The 24,110-nt window shown below is 42.8% G+C and overlaps 2 protein-coding genes across 8 annotated transcripts in view; both read left to right on the forward strand.

The window, feature by feature from the left end:
* The window catches only part of LOC112219017 (receptor-type tyrosine-protein phosphatase beta), a 45,241-nt gene extending 39,391 nt beyond the window's left edge, over positions 1 to 5,850 (forward strand). For all 4 annotated transcript variants that reach the window (XM_042301741.1, XM_042301739.1, XM_042301740.1 and 1 more), the window contains 10 exons: positions 148 to 165; positions 278 to 359; positions 635 to 725; positions 1,115 to 1,191; positions 1,571 to 1,705; positions 1,849 to 1,971; positions 3,647 to 3,810; positions 4,094 to 4,229; positions 4,352 to 4,472; positions 4,906 to 5,850. In XM_042301741.1, coding sequence (XP_042157675.1) covers positions 148 to 165; positions 278 to 359; positions 635 to 725; positions 1,115 to 1,191; positions 1,571 to 1,705; positions 1,849 to 1,971; positions 3,647 to 3,810; positions 4,094 to 4,229; positions 4,352 to 4,472; positions 4,906 to 4,928 — 970 coding nt within the window. In that variant the 3' untranslated portion in view covers positions 4,929 to 5,850. The remainder of the gene's footprint in view (positions 1 to 147; positions 166 to 277; positions 360 to 634; positions 726 to 1,114; positions 1,192 to 1,570; positions 1,706 to 1,848; positions 1,972 to 3,646; positions 3,811 to 4,093; positions 4,230 to 4,351; positions 4,473 to 4,905) is intronic.
* A 323-nt stretch (positions 5,851 to 6,173) lies between these two features.
* LOC112218844 (fibroblast growth factor receptor substrate 2) lies at positions 6,174 to 20,216 on the forward strand. Of its 4 annotated transcripts, none has more exons than XM_024380055.2 (7): positions 6,174 to 6,233; positions 7,822 to 7,921; positions 8,067 to 8,158; positions 8,400 to 8,586; positions 9,751 to 9,870; positions 10,559 to 10,722; positions 18,566 to 20,216. In XM_024380055.2, exons 3-7 carry the CDS (start codon positions 8,093 to 8,095, stop codon positions 19,703 to 19,705), a joined length of 1,677 nt encoding a protein of 558 aa, XP_024235823.1. In that variant the 5' UTR covers positions 6,174 to 6,233; positions 7,822 to 7,921; positions 8,067 to 8,092; the 3' UTR covers positions 19,706 to 20,216. The 4 variants fall into 4 exon arrangements, with proteins under 4 accessions (XP_024235823.1, XP_024235820.1, XP_024235822.1 ...); XM_024380052.2 differs by lacking the exon at positions 6,174 to 6,233 and adding an exon at positions 6,875 to 7,001; XM_024380054.2 differs by lacking the exon at positions 6,174 to 6,233 and adding an exon at positions 7,012 to 7,558.
* The last annotated feature ends 3,894 nt before the right edge of the window (positions 20,217 to 24,110 follow it).

Consider the following 24,110-nt stretch of genomic DNA (forward strand, 5'->3'; position numbering starts at 1 on the left):
CACAATTGGTGGCTGACTAAATACTTTTTTGCCCAACTTTATATATATATAGAATAAAATAGGTGTTTTCTGGCAGGATAAAAACTCACAAAGAAATTACCATTAATGAGTTTCAGCCATTTACATGTATCTCCCTTTTTTCCCCAGTAATCGTCGTATTTCAAGGTATGTTTAAATGCTTTTGTTATTAGTTTCACCCAATTACTGTAAGTCCTTTTTGGTTTGTCTTTTGCTCTACTCTGTTTTGCTCAAAATGTTTTATCTGTTGATCCTGCAGCCCCATCAAAATCATGCACTTTGAGTCCCACTACATTAAACTCCAGGCTGACTCCAATTACCTACTGTCTGATGAGTACGAGGTAAGACTGGATCACATTCACTGTCAGTTGGGCAATCTCGTTCACACATATTAGCATTAGAGTACATTTAGATGAAATCTGAATATTCCTATTACCTTTACTTTAATACAGAAAAACAATATAGAAATGTGTATATTTATATTTATTTTCTGATAACTCTCCTTTAATTTAAAGTTGTGAAATGGTAGATTGATTGTGAAATGTTATGGAATGCATACAGTATTTATGTACAGTAGGTATCTATGGTAACCCTAACATGCCACTTCCTGTGTAAGGACCTGAAAGACGTAGGAAGGAACCAGCCCCTGGACACAGCCCTGCTGCCAGAGAACAGAGGGAAAAACCGATACAACAACATCCTGCCCTGTGAGTCAAACAAACCATGCTATTTCATAGGGTTCAAATACATAGACAAAAGACAAGGGGATTGAGAGATGTATTTATTGTCTGCTGAGTTTTGTCTGCAAGGCTCATGTACAGTAGTAATGCTCTTTACCTTATTTTAAAATGTATTATGTACATGGTCATGTATGTGTCATAACAGTGGAGGCTGTTGGAGGGAAGACGGGTCATAATAATGGCTAGAATGGAGTTTATGGCTGGAATGGAGTGAACGGCATGGTATTAAACACGTGTTTGATACCATTCTATTTACTCCATTCCAGCCATTATTATGAGCCGTCCTCCCCGCAGCATCCACTGTGTCATACTAAAATGCCAACTCAATGTCTTTGTACACGGCCTGTGTTGTGTAGACGATTCGACCCGTGTGAAGCTGTCCTATGTGGATGATGATCCGTGCTCTGACTACATCAATGCCAGCTACATTCCTGTAAGTTATCCAAACACACGGACAAATCTGAACCAACTGCCACTCTGGGCAAATCCCCTCTGTTGCGTGGTGTCGGGGATGGGGCGCTGGAGGTGGTTGGTTGGGGTCGGGGTGGAGCATTGGAGGTGGTGGGGTATAATGTGAACAAAGACAGTACTGCATGAACTCAGTTAGTCATGGCAGGATTGATTGTTTAATTCTCAGCCTTATTCCTCAGTTAGTATACCTGGGATGAGCTACTTACTTTGCTCCCTGTCGAGCATAAGGCTACAACAAGCCTACAGTCCTAAGCAGCTTTTTTATCTTCTCCCCAAACTTTCCTAGTGTAATAAAGGTCAGATGAAAAACAAAATGTAAATTAAATCTCTTCTTCTTTCAGGGGAACAACTTCCGTAGGGAGTACATCGCCACTCAGGGCCCACTTCCTGGAACCAAAGATGACTTCTGGAAGATGGTGTGGGAGCAGAACGTCCATAATGTTGTCATGGTGACCCAGTGTGTGGAGAAAGGCAGGGTGTGTAGAAGGAGCAGTCATTTTGCTTCGTCCGGGCCAGTGTTGTCCATTTGGGAGTAGCTGCTATCATGTTCTAATAAACAACATGTTATTACAACATTGTTACTAGTGTAATTACAATGTTATTATCCATGTGTTTCCAGGTAAAGTGTGATCACTACTGGCCCTTCGACCAGGACCCTCTGTATTACGGAGACCTCATAGTTCAGATGTTGTCTGAATCTGTGCTGCCAGAATGGACTATCCGGGAATTCAAGATCTGTAGCGTGAGTGTGGATGACACTCACTGATTTTAAAAATACCAGGTTGTTATGTAGAAAGTTATATATTGTGTGTTGGCCTTATATACAGTTTCATACATAGTAGTGATTGGATTTTAACATATTGAAATATGACCATAATTGTCTTCACCTAATGCTGTCTTGATGTATCATATGTGACAGACTACAGTATAGTAAATCAAATCAAAAATCAAATCAAATTTTATTAGTCACATGTGCAGAATACAGTGAAATGCGTACAAGCCCCTAACCAACAGTGCAGTTTAAAAAATATTTATAAGAATAAGAGATAAAATGAACAAGTAATTAAAGAGCAGCAGTAAAAAATAACAATATATACAGGGGTGTGCCGGTACAGAGTCAATGTGCAGGGGCACCGGTTAGTTGAGGTAATTTGTACATGTAGGTAGAGTTATTAAAGTGACTATGCATAGATGACAACAGAGAGTGGCAGTGATGTGGAGAGGGGGGGACAATGCGAATAGTCTGGATAGACATTTGACTAGATGTTCAGGAGTCTTATGGCTTGGGAGTAGAAGTTGTTTAGAAGCCTCTTGGACCTAGACTTGGCGCTTGCCATGCGGTAGCAGAGAGAACAGTCTATGACTAGGGTGGCTGGAGTCTTTGACAATTTTTAGGGCCTTCCTCTGACACCGCCTGGTATAGAGGTCCTGGATGGCAGGAAGCTTGGCCCCATTGATGTACTGGGCCATATACACTACCCTCTGTAGCGCCTTGCGGTTGCCATACCAGGCATACCAGGCTCTCGATGGTTCAGCTGCAGAACCATTTGAGGATCTGAGGACCCATGACAAATATTTTCAATCTCCTGAGGGGGAATAGGGTTTGTTGTGTCCGCTTCATGACTGTCTTGGTGTGCTTGGACCATGTTAGTTTGTTGGTGATGTGGACACAAAGGAACTTGAAGCTCTCAACCTGCTCCACTGCAGTCCCGTCAATGAGAATGGGGGCGTGTTTGGTCCTCTTTTTCTGTAGTCCACAATCATCTCCTTTGTCTTGATCACGTTGAGGGAGAGGTTGTTGTCCTGGCACCACACGGCCTTGTCTCTGACCTCCTTCCTATAGGCGGGCTCGTTGTTGTCGGTGATTAGGCCTACCACTGTTGTGTCATCTGCAAATTTAATGATGGTGTTGGAGTCGTGCCTGGCCGTGCAGTCATGAGTGAACAGGGAATACAGGAGGGGGCTGAGCACGCACGCCTGAGGGGCCCCTGTGTTGAGGATCAGCGTGGCGGATGTGTTGTTACCTACCTTTACCACCTGGGGGCGGCCCGTCAGGAAGTCCAGGATCCAGTTGCAGGGGGAGGTGTTTAGTCCCAGGGTCCTTTGAGGGCACTATGGTGTTGAATAAGTAGCTAGCTTGTGTACACTCTTAGAAAAAAGGGTTCCAAAAGGGATCTTCGGCTGTCCACATAGGAGAGCCCTTTTTGGTTCCAGGAAGAACCCGATTTTGTTCCAGGTAGAACTCTTTTGGGCTCCATGTAGAACCCTCTGTGGAAAGGGTTCTAAATGGAACCAAAAATGGTTCTTCAAAGGGTTATCCTATGGGGACAGCTGAAGAACCCTTTAAGGTTTTTTCTAAAAGTGTAGTCAGCCCCTAGTAAGTCTCTCTTTCCAGCTGTGTCCTGTCTTCCATGCAGGAGGACCAGTTGAACTACTCCAGGGTGGTGCGTCAGTTCCACTACACGGTGTGGCCTGACCACGGCGTCCCAGAGACCACCCAGTCACTCATCCAGTTTGTCAGGACTGTCAGGGACTACATCAACAGGACCTCCGGGTCTGGGGCTACCGTGGCTCACTGCAGGTGGGTCCCCAACTCCCTAGGTCCCCCATTCAACACAAAACAACACTCTAGGATACACTGAGATATAGTGTATTGTCTTCCCTGAAGAAACGGTTATAGCTACAGCATGCAGTAATGACCAGGGTTGAGGTCAGTTCAATTTCAGTTCAAAAGAAATTGACTGAAATTATGTAGTCAAATTATATTTACCCTCTCCGTTTGGGTAGTGTGACTAAATTTTATCTGGCCTCCGACCTTCTCTCTCTTTCTTTCTCTCTCTGTCTCCCTCTCCTCCCTATGACAGTGCTGGCGTGGGCCGCACAGGCACCTTCATATCCCTGGACAGAGTGCTGCAGCAGCTGGACACCAAGGACACAGTGGACATCTACGGAGCTGTCTTCGACCTGCGCCTCCACCGCTCACACATGGTTCAGACTGAGGTGAGACTGTCTGTTGGGGTCCACTGGCTGTGTGTGTGTGTGTGAACCCCAGAACCCATGTTATGTAATAACATATTCTGTAATAACAGTTATATTTCTGGATGTGGTCATTTTCTTTCCAGTGCCAGTATGCTTACCTGCACCAGTGTGTGAGGGACGTCCTCCGAGCCAGGAAGCTTCGCAGTGAGCAGGAGAACCCCCTCTACCCCATCTATGAGAATGTGAACCCTGACCCCCAACGAGGTAAGCCCTCACATTCCTTAGAACTCTCTATATTGTAGTTCATAATTGGAAGACATCACAGATGATCTATTCTTTCAAATATTAGCCTGGTACATGGTCCAGTCTGTTTGTGCTTAGCCAACTCCTGTATGTGTTAGTAATTTAATATACTCCATATAGCAAATGCTTTTATCCAAAGCGACTTACAGTTATGCTTGCATACATTGTATGTATGGGTGGTACCGGGAATCAAACCCACTATCCTAGTGTAGCAAATGTGTATGACATGGCAAAGATAGTAGAGATGGCTACAACACATACAGTGTATAAGACCAGGTTACTTAATAAGCAACTCTTTCAAACACACAATGCAGCTATGGTAGCACATATATATGAGGTTTGGTAGTTGGCTGTCATCACAAATTATATTTTTTGTTTGTTTTTTTGCCTACAGATATGGTATATGCCAGTTATTAAAGATTGTAAGGACTACTGAAGGAGAGAAAAAAGAAAACAGTTTGTACTTTATAGTACTGCAGGGATACGTGGCAATTTTATTTTTCTACTATTTTTGTTGATTGTTCTTTCCAGATATTATGAAATATAGTAAAATGTATAGCTATTTAATTATATCAAATAATATGAAGTTTAACTGAATTGTATATACATGTCTTATATCTGTGTGTTTGTGTATATGCTTTACATTTGCATTGTTGGCATTTGTACACAGTTTTTAATTTTTTTTTTGTTAAGCTATCATTTGCACATTATTATGTGGCACAGACCAAAAAACATTATACACTGAAAACTGTAAAAAATCTAATAATACATCAATCAAATTCATATAACAGTATTCACATATTCAATAAGTGTATAGGCTACTGTAACTTTCACAAGTCACTTTTCTGAAATGTTTAGACAAAAATGATTTCTGTTTGAAGTTACACTTATTTTCATAAGCACTGAGGACATACATAAATATATGATATATGTATGTAGATGAATACATTATACATGTATTTGTAGATATTGTATAACTGTGATATATCGCTTGAATATAAAAAAGGATTATCATATGCGTTATGAAAGCACACCGTGTATGTTGTGTAAATCCACATTTGTGTGTAGCCTATGTAAAATAAGAATGATGTATTTTATCATCATGTCATGGAACTACAAATCACACATCTGCAAATCCACAACCCTACATTGTCAACATGACTGTAATCATATGAGTGAATGATTGGATTCTGTGAATCGTTACACAAATTATAGTAGTTACTGAATGCAGTTTTCCCATGTTGCAATCAATGTAAGCCTGTAATAATATCAAGATGAGGGAATTAATATATTCTTCAAGTGTTTCAATAAAATACTTACATAACTGAAAAAAATATAATTGATATAATGTTTTATTCATATTATTAATGTATCTATGATTCATTGTCAATATTGATGTATGCTGGTGTCATGATTTGGTGGGATGCCACCAATATGCCACCAATATGATTAAACTTCTACAGATGCACTCAAACTTCTACAGATGCACAATCGAGAGCATCCTGGCGGGCTGTATCACCGCCTGGTATGGCAACTGCACCGCCCTCAACCGTAAGGCTCTCCAGAGGGTAGTGAGGTCTGCACAACGCATCACCGGGGGCAAACTACCTGCCCTCCAGGACACCTACACCACCCGATGCTACAGGAAGGCCATAAAGATCATCAAGGACATCAACCACCCGAGCCACTGCCTGTTCACCCCGCTGTCATCCAGAAGGCAAGGTCAGTACAGGTGCATCAAAGCTGGGACCGAGAGACTGAAAAACAGCTTCTATCTCAAGGCCATCAGACTGTTAAACAGCCACCACTAACATTGAGTGGCTACTGCCAACACACTGTCAATGACACTGACTCTACTCCAGCCACTTTAATAATGGGAATTGATGGGAAATGATGTAAATATATCACTAGCCACTTTAAACAATGCTACCTTATATAATGTTACTTACCCTACATTATTCATCTCATATGCATACGTAGATACTGTACTCTATATCATCGACTGCATCCTTATGTAATACATGTATCACTAGCCACTTTAACTATGCCACTTGGTTTACATACTCATCTCATATGTATATACTGTACTCGATATCATCTACTGTATCTTGCCTATGCTGCTCTGTACCATCACTCATTCATATATCCATATGTACATATTCTTTATCCCCTTACACTGTGTATAAGACAGTAGGTTTTTTTTTGGAATTGTTAGTTAGATTACTTGTTCGTTATTACTGCATTGTCGGAACTAGAAGCACAAGCATTTCGCTACACTCGCATTAACATCTGCTAACCATGTGTATGTGACAAATAAAATTTGATTTGATTTGATTTGAAGAGTAACAAACCTCATCCCCGCGCGTGCGCAGTTCACCACATCGAAAATGATTGCCTCAAACTCTCGGAAGTTTAGCCAAGTTGCTGTGATGTAGCTGGCCAGCTAGCTAGCTACATACATAACGTTAGCTAAAAGACGGTGCGACTAAGGTAAAATAGCTTATTTTATTGTTCCACTCTATATCGAGACATAAAGGATTATACATGGAATTACACCAATTTGCGTTCGAAAACAAGAATGGTAGCCACCTTTGGAAGAAGTTGTGATTGTTTTTTTTGGCGCTTTATCAACCCAGAGGAAGGATGGTGGAGTTGAGCTAACACAACAGGCTAACGCTAGCTTAATATGCTATAGCAGAGCTAGCTAGCTTGGTTGCGATCGTTTGTGTCTGAAACGTTTGGAATAACTACCCCATCCATTTGCCAGGGACTCGAATGTATCCGTTAATGTATTAGCAAAGAGATGCATTTGATTCAGCTTAGTTTTTGACCAATTACTAATTAGCTAGCTAACGTTAGTTATCTTGGCTAGTAAAGTTAGGACATAACCATCGTCCTCACGAGTCCGGAGAGCTAGCTAACTAGTTAGCCAGAAAGCTACACATGAAGGTGCTACGCTAATTTGTCCACACCACGTCTAACCAATAGATGAAGACACTATCGCTAAATTAACAATTATATTAGTCATATCGTTTCATATCAATAAGGTAACTAAGTCAATAATCTGTAATCAAATCTCATTTAAAAAAGCTTTGGCCCATGCTACTACAATGGAGTTAGCCACCGTAGCTAGCTAATGAGCTTTCCTAGCTAGCGAACGTTACATTTTTTAAAACTTGGAAGACACAAAGGCTAACTAGCTAGCTAACTCCAATTGTATCACACACTAGCTTGCTAGATCATCAGTTGTCAAATGTATTCGTCCAGCTAGCTACCTAACTTGGCTGACAGTAAACTAAAATGTGTGCAGGGCAGGCCCACATTTTATGTTGGCATAGCAGATAAAGCATCATGACTGCTCCTCCTCAGCCTCGGAGGAAAGAACCAGGGATACTGGTGGCTGGATCTAGGTAAGAAAGAAACCCTCTGTTAATAAAGAGTTTGTCACTTTGTCTCTTTCACATCAATCACATGTAGCTAACTACAACTCCATGATGTTCATTCACTCACTGACACTGTATTGGCTCTAATGGTTTCACATTCCTTATCCCCCAGACATCAGATGGTGCTCTGAAGAAGCCATGGGAAGCTGCTTGAGCTGTCCAGAGAAGGAGTCAATCCCAGATAATCATCAAACCAAATTTAAGGTTGGTCTCTTGATCTGTTACAACAATCCTACTTCAATGGTGGGCCATTGCCGAGCTAAGTCAACCCAAATTCTAGGTATGACAGATTTCGCAACATGTAAAAAACAATCTGTGGACTTCCCACCTGAATTAATGGGAAATATTGTTTTCACAATGAATACCATCTTCAGTGCATTGCAGTGTAGACATGTTTGTGTTGACTGACACAGAGTGTTGTCTAAAGTTATTGTTCTGTTGCCAGGTGATAAATGTGGATGATGATGGGAACGAGCTGGGCTCGGGCGTGATGGAGCTGACAGAGGCAGAGCTGGTCCTCCACACCCATCGCCGTGACGATGTTAGGTGGCCTTACATGTGCCTGCGTCGCTATGGCTACGACTCCAACCTCTTCTCATTCGAGAGCGGCCACCGCTGCAAGACAGGACCAGGTCAACTAATAGAGATTTCCATTCCACACAATTATTGTTTTAACTTATTTTATTTGTTGATTCTTTATTTGTCACTCCAAAGCTAACTAACGTATGTGGTGCCTCAGCTGCCTGGGCAGGAGTATACATACAACGGTGTAATAATGTTGAAAATGTTATACACAGTGTTGTGGATCTAACATGAACCATGGTAAACATCAGAATACATTGATTCACATCTGCAACTAGGTCCATTAGGCCCCAAAAACATCAGCTTTGTTGTTGATATATTGACACATATGTCTGTGTGGTTATTTTTGGACTCCATCCATGCTTTCAAAAGGATGAGGACTGGTGGTGAGAGAGAGAGGGGGGTGGGGGTTGTGACAGGGGGGGTGGTTACTATGGGTTCCGGTAAGTCACACTCCTTGTGTTCCCACCTCATGCTGTGATGATGAATGACATAATACTGTGATTACCAGAAATATTAGTCAGAAATATAATCATTATGGCATCGTTGACTTAAGTATGGATTGGATGTCCATTTTAATGATTCTATTTCTGTGGTTACAGTATTGATGCCTGTGTCTGACTCTGTGTGGTGTTGTGCTGTGAGAGGGAGTTTTTTTGTTTGTTTTGTTGCACAAGTAGAGCATAGCTGTGTGTTCTGTGTTTTCTCTTTGTGCATTATGCAGTGTTAGCTAGTTTGTCTATTGTTATGCTGTACTTATGGTAGTTCCTAATCAAATGAAATTTTATTTGTCACACATACACATGGTAAGCAGATGTTAATGCGAGTGTAGCAAAATGCTTGTGCTTCTAGTAATTCCACAACTACTACCTAGTAAAGGGATAAAGAATGTGTTCCTTATTGATATTTTGCTATATTTTCCTTGTCCTTTATCTCTACCACTCTGTTGCCTTCCCCTACCTAGTCCATTTAGATCAGTGATCACAAGGTAGACAAGGGCATAGGTTCGAAGACCCGATAAATGTACAAACCTTATGTAAACATGAAGGTCTAAGCAGTGCTGATAGTGGTTGTGCGTCTCAATTGTCTGTATTGCGGTCGTGCGCCCATATGTGATTCCTGGGTTGTTTTTTGACTGCAATTTCACTGTTTTGACTGCAGTTTGACTGTGTTTTATTTGTTTCTTGTCTTTGCATTTGTTTGTGTGTTTTTAGGGATCTTTGCCTTCAAGTGTGTGCGGGCAGAGGAGATCTTCAATATGCTGCAGGAGGTAATGCACAGCCACAGTATCAGTGTGGTGGAGGAGGCCGTGCTGGAGGCCAACCACCAGTCTGGTAAGACCTTATTCATCCTACAACTAGAACTGGCCCAATTATGAATACTTCTTCCCATACTTGCAATGACCTGAAATGCCCATTGCCATATATACAACACGGAAATATATATGATTTCCATGTTGCCGGACATTTGAGAAATGTACTGGACCTGCATTGGGTGCGTAACTTGATTAGGGTACATCGCATTTAGAATAAGGTAATTCATATTAGCAGAACATGCAAGTCTAGGATGCAACAATGTGCGGTCCGGTCCTTCTTACCCAATTCTGATGTGCTCTTTGAACATGTTAGAATAACTGTCCACGTTTACTTTTCCTCAGCCATTTTTATTATTTTTTATTTTACCTTTATTTAACTAGGCAAGTCAGTTAAGAACAAATTCTTATTTTCAATGACGGCCTAGGAAAAGTGGGTTCCTTCTGCCTTGTTCAGGGCAGAACGACAGATTTGTAACTTGTCAGCTGGGGGATTCGAACTTGCAACCTTCCGGTTACTAGTCCAACGCTCTAACCACTAGGCTACCCTGCCGCCAATCACTAGAATATGTCAATCTACTATAGTTGAAAAGTTTAGGCTACCTACTCTTTTGTTTAGCTTGTCGAGAAAGAAATGGCCTGTTCCAAATAGTCTCTGGGACATTGTCCCCACTGACTCCCCAGTTCTTCCCTTCTCTATGTCTATCTAGCTCTGGGCTACTCTGTCCCCACCGTGCCCAATGGTGTCACCCGGATCCCTTCGTTGGGCGACATCCCCTCGCACCCCTCCACGCGCCACCCGTCTGTGGCCAGCACCCGCCTGCCCTCGGTGGGAGAGGAGTCCTCACACCCCCTGCTAGTGGCTGATGATGCGGTGAGAGAGCAACTCAACACCAAACTATATATTTTTTCTGGATAAAAGGGGCTTAGGTTGAGGCCTAGGTTTACCTCCACTGTACTCACATCCTACCATACCCTTGTCTGTACATTATGCCCTGAATCTATTCTACCACGCCCAGAAATCTGCTCCTTTTATTCTCTGTTCCCAACGCATTCGATGACCAGTTTTTATAGCCTTTAGCTGTATCCTTCTCCTCTGTTCCTCTGGTGATGTAGAGGTTAACCCAGGCCCTGTAGACCCCAGTACCACACCTATTCCCCAGGCGCTATCATTTGTTGACTTCTGTAACTGTAAAAGCCTTGGTTTCATGCATGTTAACATCAGAAGCCTCCTCCCTAAGTTTGTTTTACTCACTGCTTTAGCACACTCCGCCAACCCTGATGTCCTAGTCGTGTCTGAATCCTTAGGAAGGCCACCAAATATCCTGAAATTTCCATCCCTAACTATAATATTTTCTGCCAGGCTAGAACTGCCAAAGGGGGCGGGTCGCAATCTACTGCAGAAATAGCCTGCAGAGTTCTGTCATGCTATCCAGGTCTGTGCCCAAACAGTTCAGGCTTCTACTTCTAAAAATCCACGTTTCCAGAAGTAAGTCTCTCACCGTTGCTGCTTGCTATAGACCCCCCTCGGCCCCCAGTTGTGCCCTGGACACCATATGCGAATTGATTGCCCCCCATTTATCTTCAGAGTTCGTACTGTTAGGTGACCTAAACAACCCCAAATCCGTAAACACGGGCACCCTCATAGATATCATCCTGACCAACCTGCCCTCTAAATACACCTCTGCTGTCTTCAACCAGGATCTCAGCCTCATTGCCTGCGTCTGTAAATCGACCTGGCCTGGGTATCCTGGAAGGATATTGACCTCATCCCATCAGTGGAGGATGCCTGGTTATTCGTTAAAAGTGCTTTCATCACCATCTTCAATAAGCATGCCCCGTTCAAAAAAGAACTAAGAACAGATATAGCCCTTGGTTCACTCCAGACTGCCCTTGACCAGCACAAAAACATCCTGTGGCGTACTGCATTAGCATCGAATAGCCCCCGTGATATGCAACTTTTCAGGGACGTTAGGAACCAATATACACAGACAGTTAGGAAAGGAAAGGCTAGCTTTTTCAAACAGAAATTAGCATCCTACAGCACAAACTCCAAAATGTTCTGGGACACTGTAAAGTCCATGGAGAATAAGAGCACCTCCTCCCAGCTTCCCACTGCACTGAGGCTAGGAAGCAATGTCATCACCGATAAATCCCCGATAATCAATAATTTCAATAAGCATTTTTCTAGGGCTGACCATGCTTTCCACCTGGCTACCACTACCCCGGCCAACAGCAACTTGCACAAGCCCCCACCCGCTTTTCCTTCACCCAAATCCAGATAGCTGATGTTCTGAAAGAGCTGCAAAATGTGGACCCCTAAAAATCATCTAGGCTAGACAATCTGAACCCTCTCTTTCTAAAATTATCCTCCGCAATTGTTGCAGCCGCAATTACTAGCCTGCTCAACCTCACTTTCGTATCGTCTGAGATCCCTAGCGATTGGAAAGCTGCCGCGGTCATCCCCCTCTTCAAAGGGGGAGAAACTCTAGACCCAAACTGTTATAGACCTACAGTTGAAGTCGAAAGTTTACATACACTTAAGTTGGAGTCATTAAAACTCATTTTTCAACCACTCCACAATTTTTTTGTGAACAAAATATAGTTTTGGCACATCGGTTAGAACATCTACTTTGTGCATGACACAAGTAATTTTTCCAACAATTGTTTAGAGAGATTATTTCACTTATAATTCATAGTATCACAATTCCAGTGGGTCAGAAGTTTACATACACTAAGTTGACTGCCTTTAAACAGCTTGGAAAATTCCAGAAAATAATGTCATGGCTTTAGATGCTTCTGATAGGCGAATTGACATCATTTGAGTCAGTTGGAGGTGTACTTGTTGATGTATTTCAAGGCCTACCTTCAAACTCAGTGCCTCTTTGCTTGACATCATGGGAAAATAAAAAGAAATCAGCCAAGACCTAAGAAAAACAAATTGTAGACCTCCACGAGCCTGGTTCATCCTTGAGACCAATTTCCAAATTCCTGACGGTACCACGTTCATCTGTACAAACAATAGTAAGTATAAACACCATGGGACCACGCAGCCGTCATACTGCTCAGGGAGGAGACACGTTCTGTCTCCTAGAGATGAACGTACTTTGGTGTGAAAAGTTCAAATGAATCCCAGAACAACAGCAAAGGCCCTTGTGAAGATGCTGGAGGAAATTGGTACAAAAGTATCTATATCCACAGTAAAACGAGTTCTATATTGACATAACCTGAAAGGCCGCTCAGCAAGGTAGAAGCCACTGCTCCAAAACCGCCATAAAAAAGCAAGACTACGGTTTGCAACTGCACATGGGGACAAGGATCGTACTTCTTGGAGAAATGACCTCTGGTCTGATGAATTGTTTGGCCATAATGACCATCGTCATGTTTGGAGGAAAAAGGGGGAGGCTTGCAAGCCGAAGAACACCATCCCAACCGTGAAGAATGGGGTGGCAGCATCATGTTGTGAGGGTGCTTTGCTGCAGGAGGGACTGGTGCACTTCACAAAATAGATGGCAACATGAGGGAGGAAAATTATGTGGATATATTGAAGCAACATCTCAACACATCAAATCAAATTTTATTTGTCACATACACATGGTTAGCAGATGTTAATGCGAGTGTAGCGAAATGCTTGTGCTTCTAGTTCCGACAATGCAGTAATAACCAACAAGTAATCTAACTAACAATTCCAAAACTACTGTCTTATACACACAAGTGTAAGGGGATAAAGAATATGTACATAAAGATATATGAATGAGTGATGGTACAGAGCGGCATAGGCAAGATACAGTAGATGGTATCGAGTACAGTATATACATATGTGATGGGTATGTAAACAAAGTGGCATAGTTAGTGGCTAGTGATACATGTATTACATAAAGATGCAGTAGATGATATAGAGTACAGTATATACATATACATATGAGATGAATAATGTAGGGTATGTAAACATTATATTAGGTAGCATTGTTTAAAGTGGCTAGTGATATATTTTACATCATTTCCCATCAATTCCCATTATTAAAGTGGCTGGAATTGAGTCAGTGTGTTGGCAGCAGCCACTCAATGTTAGTGGTGGCTGTTTAACAGTCTGATGGCCTTGAGATAGAAGCTGTTTTTCAGTCTCTCGGTCCCAGCTTTGATGCACCTGTACTGACCTCGCCTTCTGGATGATAGCGGGGTGAACAGGCAGTGGCTCGGGTGGTTGATGTCCTTGATGATCTTTATGGCCTTCCTGTAACATCGGGAAGTTTGTGAGTGCTTTTGGTGACAAGACAAATTTCTTCAGCCTCCTGAGGTTGAAGAGGCGCTGCTGCGCCTTCTTCACGATGCTGTCTGTGTGGGTGGACCAATTCAGTTTGTCTGTGATGTGTATGCCGAGGAACTTAAAGCAGGAAGTTAAAGTCAGGAAGTTAAAGCTTGGTCGCAAATGGGTCTTCCAAATGGACAATGACCCCAAGCATACTTCCAAAGTTGTTGCAAAATGGCTTAAGGACAACAAAGTCAAGGTATTGGAGTGGCCACCACAAAGCCCTGACCTCAATCCTATAGAAAATGTGTGGGCAGAACTGAAAAAGTGTGTGCGAGCAAGGAGGCCTACAAACCTGACTGTTACACCAGCTCTGTCAGGAGGAAAGGGCCAAAATTCACCCAAATTATTGTGGGAAGCTTGTGGAAGGCTACCTGAAACATTTGACCCAAGTTAATGCTACACTAAATTCGTTTTTAGTATGTAAACTTCCGACCCACTGGGAATGTGGTGAAAGAAATAAAAGCTGAAATACATTTTTTGTACTATTATTCTTTTCACATTCTTAAAATAAGTGGTGATCCTAACTGGCCTAAGACAGGGAATTTTTACTGCAATTAAATGTCAGGAATTGTGAAAAACTGAGTTTAAATGTATTTGGCTAAGGTGTGTGTAAACTTCTGACTTCAACTGTATATCCATCCTGTCCTGCCTTTCTAAAGTCTTCGAAAGCCAAGTTAACAAAACAGATCACCGACCATTTCGAATCCCACCATACCTTCTCCGTTATGCAATCTGGTTTCCGAGCTGGTCATGGGTGCACCGCAGCTGCGCTCAAGATCCTAAATTATATAACCGCCATCGATAAAAGACGATACTGTGCAGCCGTATTCATCACCCTGGCCAAGGCTTTCGACTCTGTCAATCACCGCATTCTTATCGGCAGACTCAACAGCCTTGGTTTCTCAAATGACTGCCTCGCCTGGTTCACCAACTACTTCTCAGAGTTCAGTGTGTCAAATCGGAGGGCCTGTTGTCCAGACCTCTGGCAGTCTCTATGGGGGTGCCGCAGGGTTAAATTCTCGGGCCAACTATTTTCTCTGTGTATATCAATGATGTCGCTCTTGCTGCTGCTACCCTCGTAAAAATCCTACCGATCCTTGACTTCGGCGATGTCATTTACAAAATAGCCTCCAACACTCTACTGAGCTAATTGGATGTAGTTTATCACAGTGCCATCTGTTTTGTCACCAAAGCCCCATATACTACCCACCGCTGCGACCTGTATGCTCTCGTTGACTGGCCCTCACTTCATATTCATCGCCAAACCCACTGGCCGCAGGTCATCTATAAGTCTTTGCTAGGTTAAGCCCCACCTTATGTCAGCTCACTGGTCACCATAGCAACTCCCACCCGTAGCACGTGCTCCAGCAGTTTTATTTCACTGGTCATCCCCCAACTCCTACTTTGGCCTCCTTTCCTTCCAGTTCTCTTTTGCCAATGACTGGAACGAATTGCAAAAATCACTGAAGCTGGAGACTTATCTCCCTCACTAATAATTGAATAATCAGCTGTCAGAGCAGCTTACCAATCACTGCACCTGTACACCGCCCATCTGTAAATAGCACACCTAACTACCTCATCCCCATATTGTTATTTATTTTTGTTCTTTTGCACCCCAGTATCTCCACTTGCACATCTATCATTCTAGTCTTAATGCTAAATTGTAATTATTTTGCCACTATGGCCTATTTATTGCCTTATTTCCCTAATCATACTACATTTGCACACACTGTATATAGATTTTTCTATTGTGTATTTGACTGTACGTCTGTTTATTCCATGTGTAACTCGGTTGTTTTTGTCGCACTTTATCTTGGCCAGGTTGCAGTTGTAAATGAGAACTTGTTCTCAACTGGCCTACCTGGTTAAATAAAAAAATAACTTTAAAAAAAAAAATAATGAACCCGAACGACGTTGGGCCAATCTCAGCCTGGTGTGATTGTCTGGAATCGATCCAGGGTCTGTAGTGACGCCTCTAGCATTGAGATACAGTGCCTTACACCGCTGCACCACTCAGGAGCCCCTTTTTATTCTCAAAGATATTGTAAAAGATATATAGGTTCATTATCTTTCTGCATACTTTATAACTGGATTTAGTCGTTGATTTATTATTTTTGTTACACTGTTTGGACTTAAGCGACCTGAAATAACACTTAGGCAGCCAGCACAAAAAATGTAATGGCAGAAAACTCCCTTCAAACACATTAACATCTGAGGGAATAGAATAAGGCCAGCACACTGAAATACTCCAGCCCTTATAGCTTTATATACTGAGTGTACAAAACATTAGGAACATCTTCCTTATATTTTGTTGCACCCCCTTTTGCCCTCACAACAGCCTCAATTTATCTGGGCATGGACTCTACATGGTGTCAAGTGTTCCACAGAGATGCTGGCCCATGTTGACACCAATGCTTCCCAAAGTTGTGTCAGGTTGGTTGGATGTCCTTAGGGTGGTGGACCATTCTTGATACACATGGCAAACTGTTGAGCGTGAAAAACCCCATCTGTGTTGAAGTTCTTGACACACTCAAACCGGTGCGCTTGGCACCTACTACCATACCCCGTTCAAAGGCACTTAAATCTTTTATCTGGCCTATTCCCCTCTGAATGGCATACACACAGTCCATGTCTCAAGTCTTACAAATCCTTCTTTAACCTGTCTCCTCCCCTTCGTCTACACTGATTTGAAGTGGATTTAACAAGTGACATCACTAAGGGATCACCTGGATTCCCCTGGTCAGTCTGTCATGGAAAGAACTGATGTTCCTAATGTTTTGTGTACAGTGTAGATGAAACAAGACCTCTCAATAGAGATGTTTGAGTTGTTTGACAGAGCACATTTTGAGGTCTCCTAGACCAGGGGTTCTCAAACCTTTTGTGTCTGGGGGTACCTTTTTGTGAAAGAAAATTCAACAGGGACCCTCTCAAAATCAAAACACAACTTGTGTTAGATAAAAATGGCATATAAGGAGTTTTACTATGACTCCGGCAGTGCATGGCTGGACGAACCAAGGCTCGGGCCATGGGAAGGAACATTTTAAAGGCCTGCGCCAGAGCATTTAAAAAAAACTGTTTTCAAGCTAATTTCCTGCGTTCTATACATTTTTTGTTGTTGCAGATTTAAAGCTGCTATCTTAAAATTTGACACATTTTACCATGACGGAGAATATTTAGCAGTTTTAAAGTTTAAACTACAGTGCATTTCTTTTTTGGGGGGGGATAAGGTTGGATAATGTATAATTGGGGGAGTTACTATGGATACCAATATCCCTGTGAGCCTCCCAGGCCCATGTTGCTCAGGGTTAAGAACATACATTGTAGATGAATAATATTACCAGGATCCAACTTTTTTTCTCTCACTGGGATATCTACTGTCCCAGACAGGGTTTAGTTTTTAAATGCAGGGCAAACATTTTGAAAACCATTTTGTTTTTGTTTAAAAAAAAAAAATCTATTTTACAATAAGTCTGTAATGTAACAAAATATGGAAAAGGTTAAGGGGTCTAAATACTTTCCAAATGAGCTGGATGTGAAAATGGCGCATTTCTGTTTCCTAGTAAAAAATTGAGCATAAGTGTTTCCAATGACAAACCAATTAGTAGGCCATTTTTACTCATAATTGGTTCAAATCACACGATGCACACGGATGTCATTGGAAACACTTATCTTCCTCTATCTAACATATAAACACACTATTTGCACATATGTTGCTGTTGGGGTGGTGCTGGAGATGATGAATATGAAATTCCCATTAAGCTGTTCTGCTTTCCAAACAAGATATGGACCTTGCTACAGTAGGCTAGCCAAGACAAATGCTAGGTGTCTTTGTAGCTTTCTTTTGGCAGACTATCAACAGTAGCCACTACTGAAGGTTTACTTCTATAAATCACTTTCCCTAAAATAATATCAGTAGGTAGATTGATGGGTGATTATTTTTGTTCTGGACAGCTCGCGTGTGCTGTGTCAAGGAATCCAACTCATGTACTGTTTGAGTGCTTGAGAAGTTGTGACTCGTGGGAGCGTGGTGGGGCGTCAATGAATGGCCAATCATATTGTTAAAATACAAATAGCATGACTTTTCCGTGTGTAGTCTAGTCTTCAATGGTGGACTGCGACAGAGCAGGTAAATGTGGAACTGGAATGTTAAAATGTGCGGAGAAGTTACTGGTTATTGTTTTTACTGGCCCCGGCCATAATGTTGGACTCTGATTACATTGTGTTGTATTACACCCACTAAACTTATTCCATGGATCCCTTGGCCAAACTAATGTTTATTTCAATTGAGAACCCTGTCCTAGACTAAAGAGAACATCCACTGTGACATTGATTGGTAATATGTAAAAGCTGCCGAGTTGGTGTGATGACGATGTTATATTAACCCTGTCTCCTGATCCGTCTACAGATCCACACCTATGTGAACACCACAGGTCTGCTGGATGACCAGCCTAGCCCTCTGACTGTTACAGCCCCCCTGGACAGCCCCGACTCAGGCCAGTCCCAGTGTTCCCCTACACCCCCCCCTCCACGGGTAGCCAGACCAGAGCCTCTGCCCCCCATGCCCCAGCTCCAGGAAGAGCCCCAGGTACTGCTCGAGCCCCTGGGGGTGCGCTTCGTGCTGGGACCCACCCCTGTGCAGAAGAAGATGGCCAAGGGGAAGCAGTCTACTGGGGGTGGAGATGGAGAGGAGGCAGAGGAGGACCCAGAGTCCCCGGATCTCGGAGAGGGGGAGACTAACAGCCACACCGACACACACTGTGCCACAGAGGCCCCAGCCCTACTGGAGGGCCAGTCTCAGCCGCCCCACACACACTCCAACGGCACCTCTGTCGGGGTTACTGCCCCAATAACAGCCCCCCGCCTCCACCGCACGCCCCCCGACACCCTGCAGAATGTCAACAACTCAGCCCAACGACGCACGGCCCTCTTGGACTATGAGAACCTCCCGGCTCTGCCGCCCGTCTGGGAGACCCGCAAGCCCAGCAACGAGGAGGTGGAGAACAATGGAGGTGGCCAGGGGGGGCTGAAGACGCCATCCCTCAACGGCTACAACCACCACCACTCCTACTCCCACCCCCTGTCAGCCTACCCCTCTCTTTCGGCCATGGAACCCTCCCACAACTACGTCAACACAGAGAATGTGACGGCTCCTCTCAGCGCCCGCTGTGCCCCCGACATGGTACGCCGCCGCACCGACGGACCCACCATCTTCAACTTTGACTTCCGCCGGCCGTTGGGGCTGCTGTGTCAGGAGCCTCCCAAGACGCTCAACTACATCGAGGTGGAGATGGAATCTACCACCACCTCTTCATCCGCAGCTGCCAAGGGTGCCTCCTCGGACACCAGCAATCCCCACACACCCCGCACCCCCACCTCGCCGCTGCCACCTACCACCCCCACACGCCGCACCGAGCTCTACGCCTTCATTGACATCGAGCGCACCGCCGCCATGTCAAGCCTGCAGAAGGCTCGGCCGCGCGACGACGGAACGTCGAGGAAAACACGGCACAATAGCACGGAGCTGCCCACCAAAAGCACTGTCTGACTGGACGGATCCTCCTGGCACCTTTTTCTACTATGAACCCCTTTAGAAAAAAAATGTGAAGGCAGTCTACACAGGGGACTTTCTTAATAAACACAGGCCATGGAGACATTGGAAATGTATTCAAAGAGACTCCAGAAATAGGTCTTAAATGAGATTTAAACAGACTTTCTGTTGTGTGTGGTTGGTTACCAAAGTAGGTACTTACTTGCGATATACCAATTTATTCCTATGGTAATATAATACCTCTTCTCCTTCACTCATTCTACAGTGCATTTGGGTTGTTTATTATGTTAATAAGACTGGACTGCATTCCTCCTCACCCCCCCCCCCTCACCCTCCCTCTCTGGTACAAATCAGAATTATTGAACAAAGCATTCCATTTAGCCATTTTGAATGATATGATTCACTACATGCATTGCTGCTGTAATTTCAGTATCTGAGGATTACATGGTACACTACATGTTTCTGACTATGTACACTAGATCCTGGCACAATAAATGTCTGTTCTGTTTTTATGTATTCAACCCATCAATTGCCCCCCCCCCAACTCTAGTACTAAACTAGATATGAATAGACGGCATGTTTCTCTGTCTAGGCATTGCTGACGTATGCCAGATCTTATAACGCCCGGATAGGTATTTTACGTATTGGTAAAACACATAAATTCTAACAATCTGGTGCACGACGGCACGCCACCATTGGTTGATGCACGCAGCGTCGGAGCGGGGAACGCAACCCAAGTTTTGATGCAGTTTTGAGACTTGGTATTGGGTATGAGTCGATGTGTAAATGACAGGATGTGGTTCGTTAACCCCCTTGTTAATTCTATTTCAACAAATCAGATTATGCCATCTGATATCTGTGCAGTTCTAATTTGGCTGTCAGCCCTTCAATTTATGATATTATTTAGCGACAAGGTTCCTTTTGTGGGTATTTATAGTGGAGCTGTCCCATCACAAAAAAAATTTGAGCCAGTCAACTCACTAGCCAACTGATTGTTCAAGATGTCACCAATAGTGAAGGAGCTAGGCACAACAGGGTGCCTTTAAAAAAATGTTTTTTACAAACTCACTAGCCAACTGATTGTTCAAGATGTCACCAATAGTGAAGGAGCTAGGCATAACAGGGTCCCTTTAAAAAAATGTTTTTTACAATATGACGTTTAGGGCTCTGTTCGATATGTATCGCGGAAGTTCGACGTTAGTGTGATTGAAACTTCAAAGCAATGTTTCGGCATTTAACGTCAACGCTGCATATGTCTGCTCAATTGGAAATTACCTTTACATTGCTATTACGCTATTTGTAACACTTCAGGAAGCTTTTAAGAGCTACTGCCCCTAAAAACCAACTAATCGATTTGAAAACGACCAGAAACATGTATTAGTGTCAAAATAGTAACTGGGATCATTTTTGACAGTCATTCCCCTTTAAAACGGAGTTTGGGACACCGCCGGACCGCTCATTATTAGCATTTGCGCGGGTGTAGGTGAACAAGCAGCTGACCCGCACCACTAGTTTGAGTCCCCTGAGAAGGAAGCTATCATGCGGAATATGTGGTTGGAGTTCGTTGGTCCCCAGTGGTGGTGAGTACTATATACATGTAGCTAGACCATAGACTGATGGTCATTATTGCTAACTAGCTGACGAACGTCATTCTGCCTCAATACCACTCCGATTTGGCTTGGAAACAAACGTTTCAAAAGAAGGCAATCATTAGTAGGACACCCTTTTTGTCGTGATTGTGATGTTGCCAGATTGACTTTAGATGCATTATAACTTTACCCAGTTTACTAAAATTGAGGGGACCACCATATTTTAGCTATTTATTTAGCTAGCAACAGTAACGTCAATGGCAACTTCTCTAAAGTAAATTTGACATATGGCAAAGTTGTTTCATACTAATTATTTAGCAGTGTCATCGTATTTCCATGCCACTATTACATTATCCTCCGAGGTGCAATCCATGTCTTGGGCACAAATAAATATTGAATGCAGCTGGTGGTACTAGCTAACTAATGTATGACCACAACAGTGTACTAACTAGCAACAAACTCAAACATGTCACAGTTGGTTGCATAATATAACTGCGCCACCGGCCTGAATCCAATCCAATCAGTCTAGCATCCAAATGAGATTAGGTTATTTCTCGAGCTATGTTTATAATTGAGGGTTGGTGGATTACGTTAAGGGACATTTCCATTCCCTATATAACACAAGACACTGCGATAACATTCACCCCCCACTGCCGCACCTCATGTAGTCAATTCTCTAAACAGACACTGGGGGTACCAACCATACTCTGGAATTCTTATTTTCACATTGCCAAAACCTCATCATCCCTCAATAACTTCAAGCGAAGACTGGGTCAGCCTGCTGAACCAAACTACTCAGTAATCTCCTTCATATAGCCCAACTCACACACACATTTAAACAAAACATGTTTATTTTGTGATTGTTTCAGGTCATTTGTACATTTGATTAGTGTGTTTTAACTGACCTTTTATTTTTGTATCTAGTTTTTTTGTGGTGAGGTGTTTATTTCAGCTCTTCTAAAACCTGCACACAGTTTATTTTTTAAATATCTATTGTTTATCAGTTTTCTTTGATGCAAATCAATTCAACCTTAAACGAAATGACAATTATTGACCCAGTTTTTATTTAAGACAAAGTGCACAGTTGAGTGCCAAGCTGATCCCCTGGTTATGAACAGATGCCGGGACCTACCAGAAGGAGAAAAGGTAGGTATCATAAAATGTCCAGCAATGATTTAGTGACCGCCAAAAACAATTTCCTTCACTGTTCACTTGCTATTTTCAAAGATTGTCAGTTACGACCTCAGAATACCTCAAGTACCCTTGTGACACCTCCGTTGTATCCCTCGACTCCAATGAAAAGGACATGCCATCATAAGGCTTCTGACAGACGGCTTCGTCAACAACAGGTAAATGTATTACGTGAAAAGTTGCATTAGTAAGTACCCGGCTTGATAAGAGTAGGTTATTTACCCAGCCAAGCAGATACTAGTAGTAATTGTGAAGTGCAGTCTTGACTTGTTCAAAGCTCAACATTTTTTATTCATTTAACCTTAACTAGGAAAGTCGAGAACAAATTCTTATTTACAATGATGGCCAAACTCTAACGACGCTGGGCCAATTGTGCGCGACCCTATAGGACTTCCGGTTATGATACAGCCTGGAATCGAACCAGGGTCTGTAGTGACTCCTCTAGCACTGAGGTGCAGTGTCTTAGATTGCTGCGCCACTCGGGAGCCCATAGTACCGGTTTGTGTCATATTAGCTATCCAACCTGCCATTGGTAATAGTGACTGTATGTGTACACAGAAACATGTATGGAGCCAGTACATGGACACTTGCAAGATGAAGTCCAGTCTGGATACTGATTTCTCTGAATGGAAAGAGACCTGGCATTCTGCATGAACATTTTACTAGACAAAATTTACTGAGTTAAAAAAAATATTGAATTGAATGGTATCAGTCAATATGGGGAGGTAGAAACTGTGTATTCTGCAACCAGGATCAGGACACTACACAGATGTTTGCCAAGGTAGCCTATTACCACCAGACAAAATGCCGATAGTCACAGTATCGGCTGGGAATGACGATGAAAGATGCACATTGGTATATTAGCAGAACACTGCTTCTATGGTAGTATATAAAGGGTTGTTTATTCTACATTTGAAAGTTATCAAAACGCTTAGTATAGATTATCTACATAAGTTGCGTTCTGATATTACTCTGTAGGCTACGGACCTATTCAAAGCTTCCTCCGGCATCTCACCATACAGCTGCCTGTAGTTATTGAACTGAACCTGCAAGAGGTTGATATGTTGTGATTGAGAGGGGGGGAAACCACTTTGGGAAAGGTTCTGACAGATGAGTGTGTCTTGGTGGTGGCAAAGACACACCCCCAAGCCAACTCATGTTTGGCTTCTATCTTGGCGCTGGAATGTATTGTCCTGTGTGGCTCAGAATGGTGCTTGCAACATCAGAGTTGTGGGTTTGATCCCCACAGGGGACTAGTATGAGAAAGTAGTCACTCACTACTGTAAATCGTTCTGCTAAATGACTTAAATCTTTAGCGGGCGTTTTACGGGATCCTGACCAATTCTGTTATTTTGTCTTCAACAATGTTTCTGCCATCGTTTCCTATAATACTAAGAAACTTGACTTGCATTGTAAAAGTTCAGGCAGTAAAGTACAAAATATGTTTCAATGATTATCAATGTACCGCCATAAAAATGTTTTTTTTTAAATTGTTAGTTGAAACTCAATCTACACTCATCGGCCAGTTTATTAGGTACACCACCCATTCACAAAAATGGATGGCTCCTAAAGCCACATTAAGCAGGCACAGAGGCATCAACGCATTCAGTTACTGTTGGATT

The sequence above is a fragment of the Oncorhynchus tshawytscha genome, linkage group LG19 (genome assembly GCF_018296145.1).
Source record: "Oncorhynchus tshawytscha isolate Ot180627B linkage group LG19, Otsh_v2.0, whole genome shotgun sequence".
In the NCBI taxonomy this organism is placed as follows: Eukaryota; Metazoa; Chordata; class Actinopteri; order Salmoniformes; family Salmonidae; genus Oncorhynchus; species Oncorhynchus tshawytscha.

What these genes read in the sequence shown, in the direction of transcription:
- LOC112218844 (XM_024380055.2), top strand. Translation starts at nt 8,093, where the DNA reads ATGGGAAGCTGCTTGAGCTGTCCAGAGAAGGAGTCAATCCCAGATAAT. An exon ending in GGAGGCCAACCACCAGTCTG is followed by an intron (nt 9,871 to 10,558) that starts GTAAGACCTTAT and finishes ATGTCTATCTAG; the next exon opens with CTCTGGGCTACTCTGTCCCC. An exon ending in TGCTAGTGGCTGATGATGCG is followed by an intron (nt 10,723 to 18,565) that starts GTGAGAGAGCAA and finishes ATCCGTCTACAG; the next exon opens with ATCCACACCTATGTGAACAC.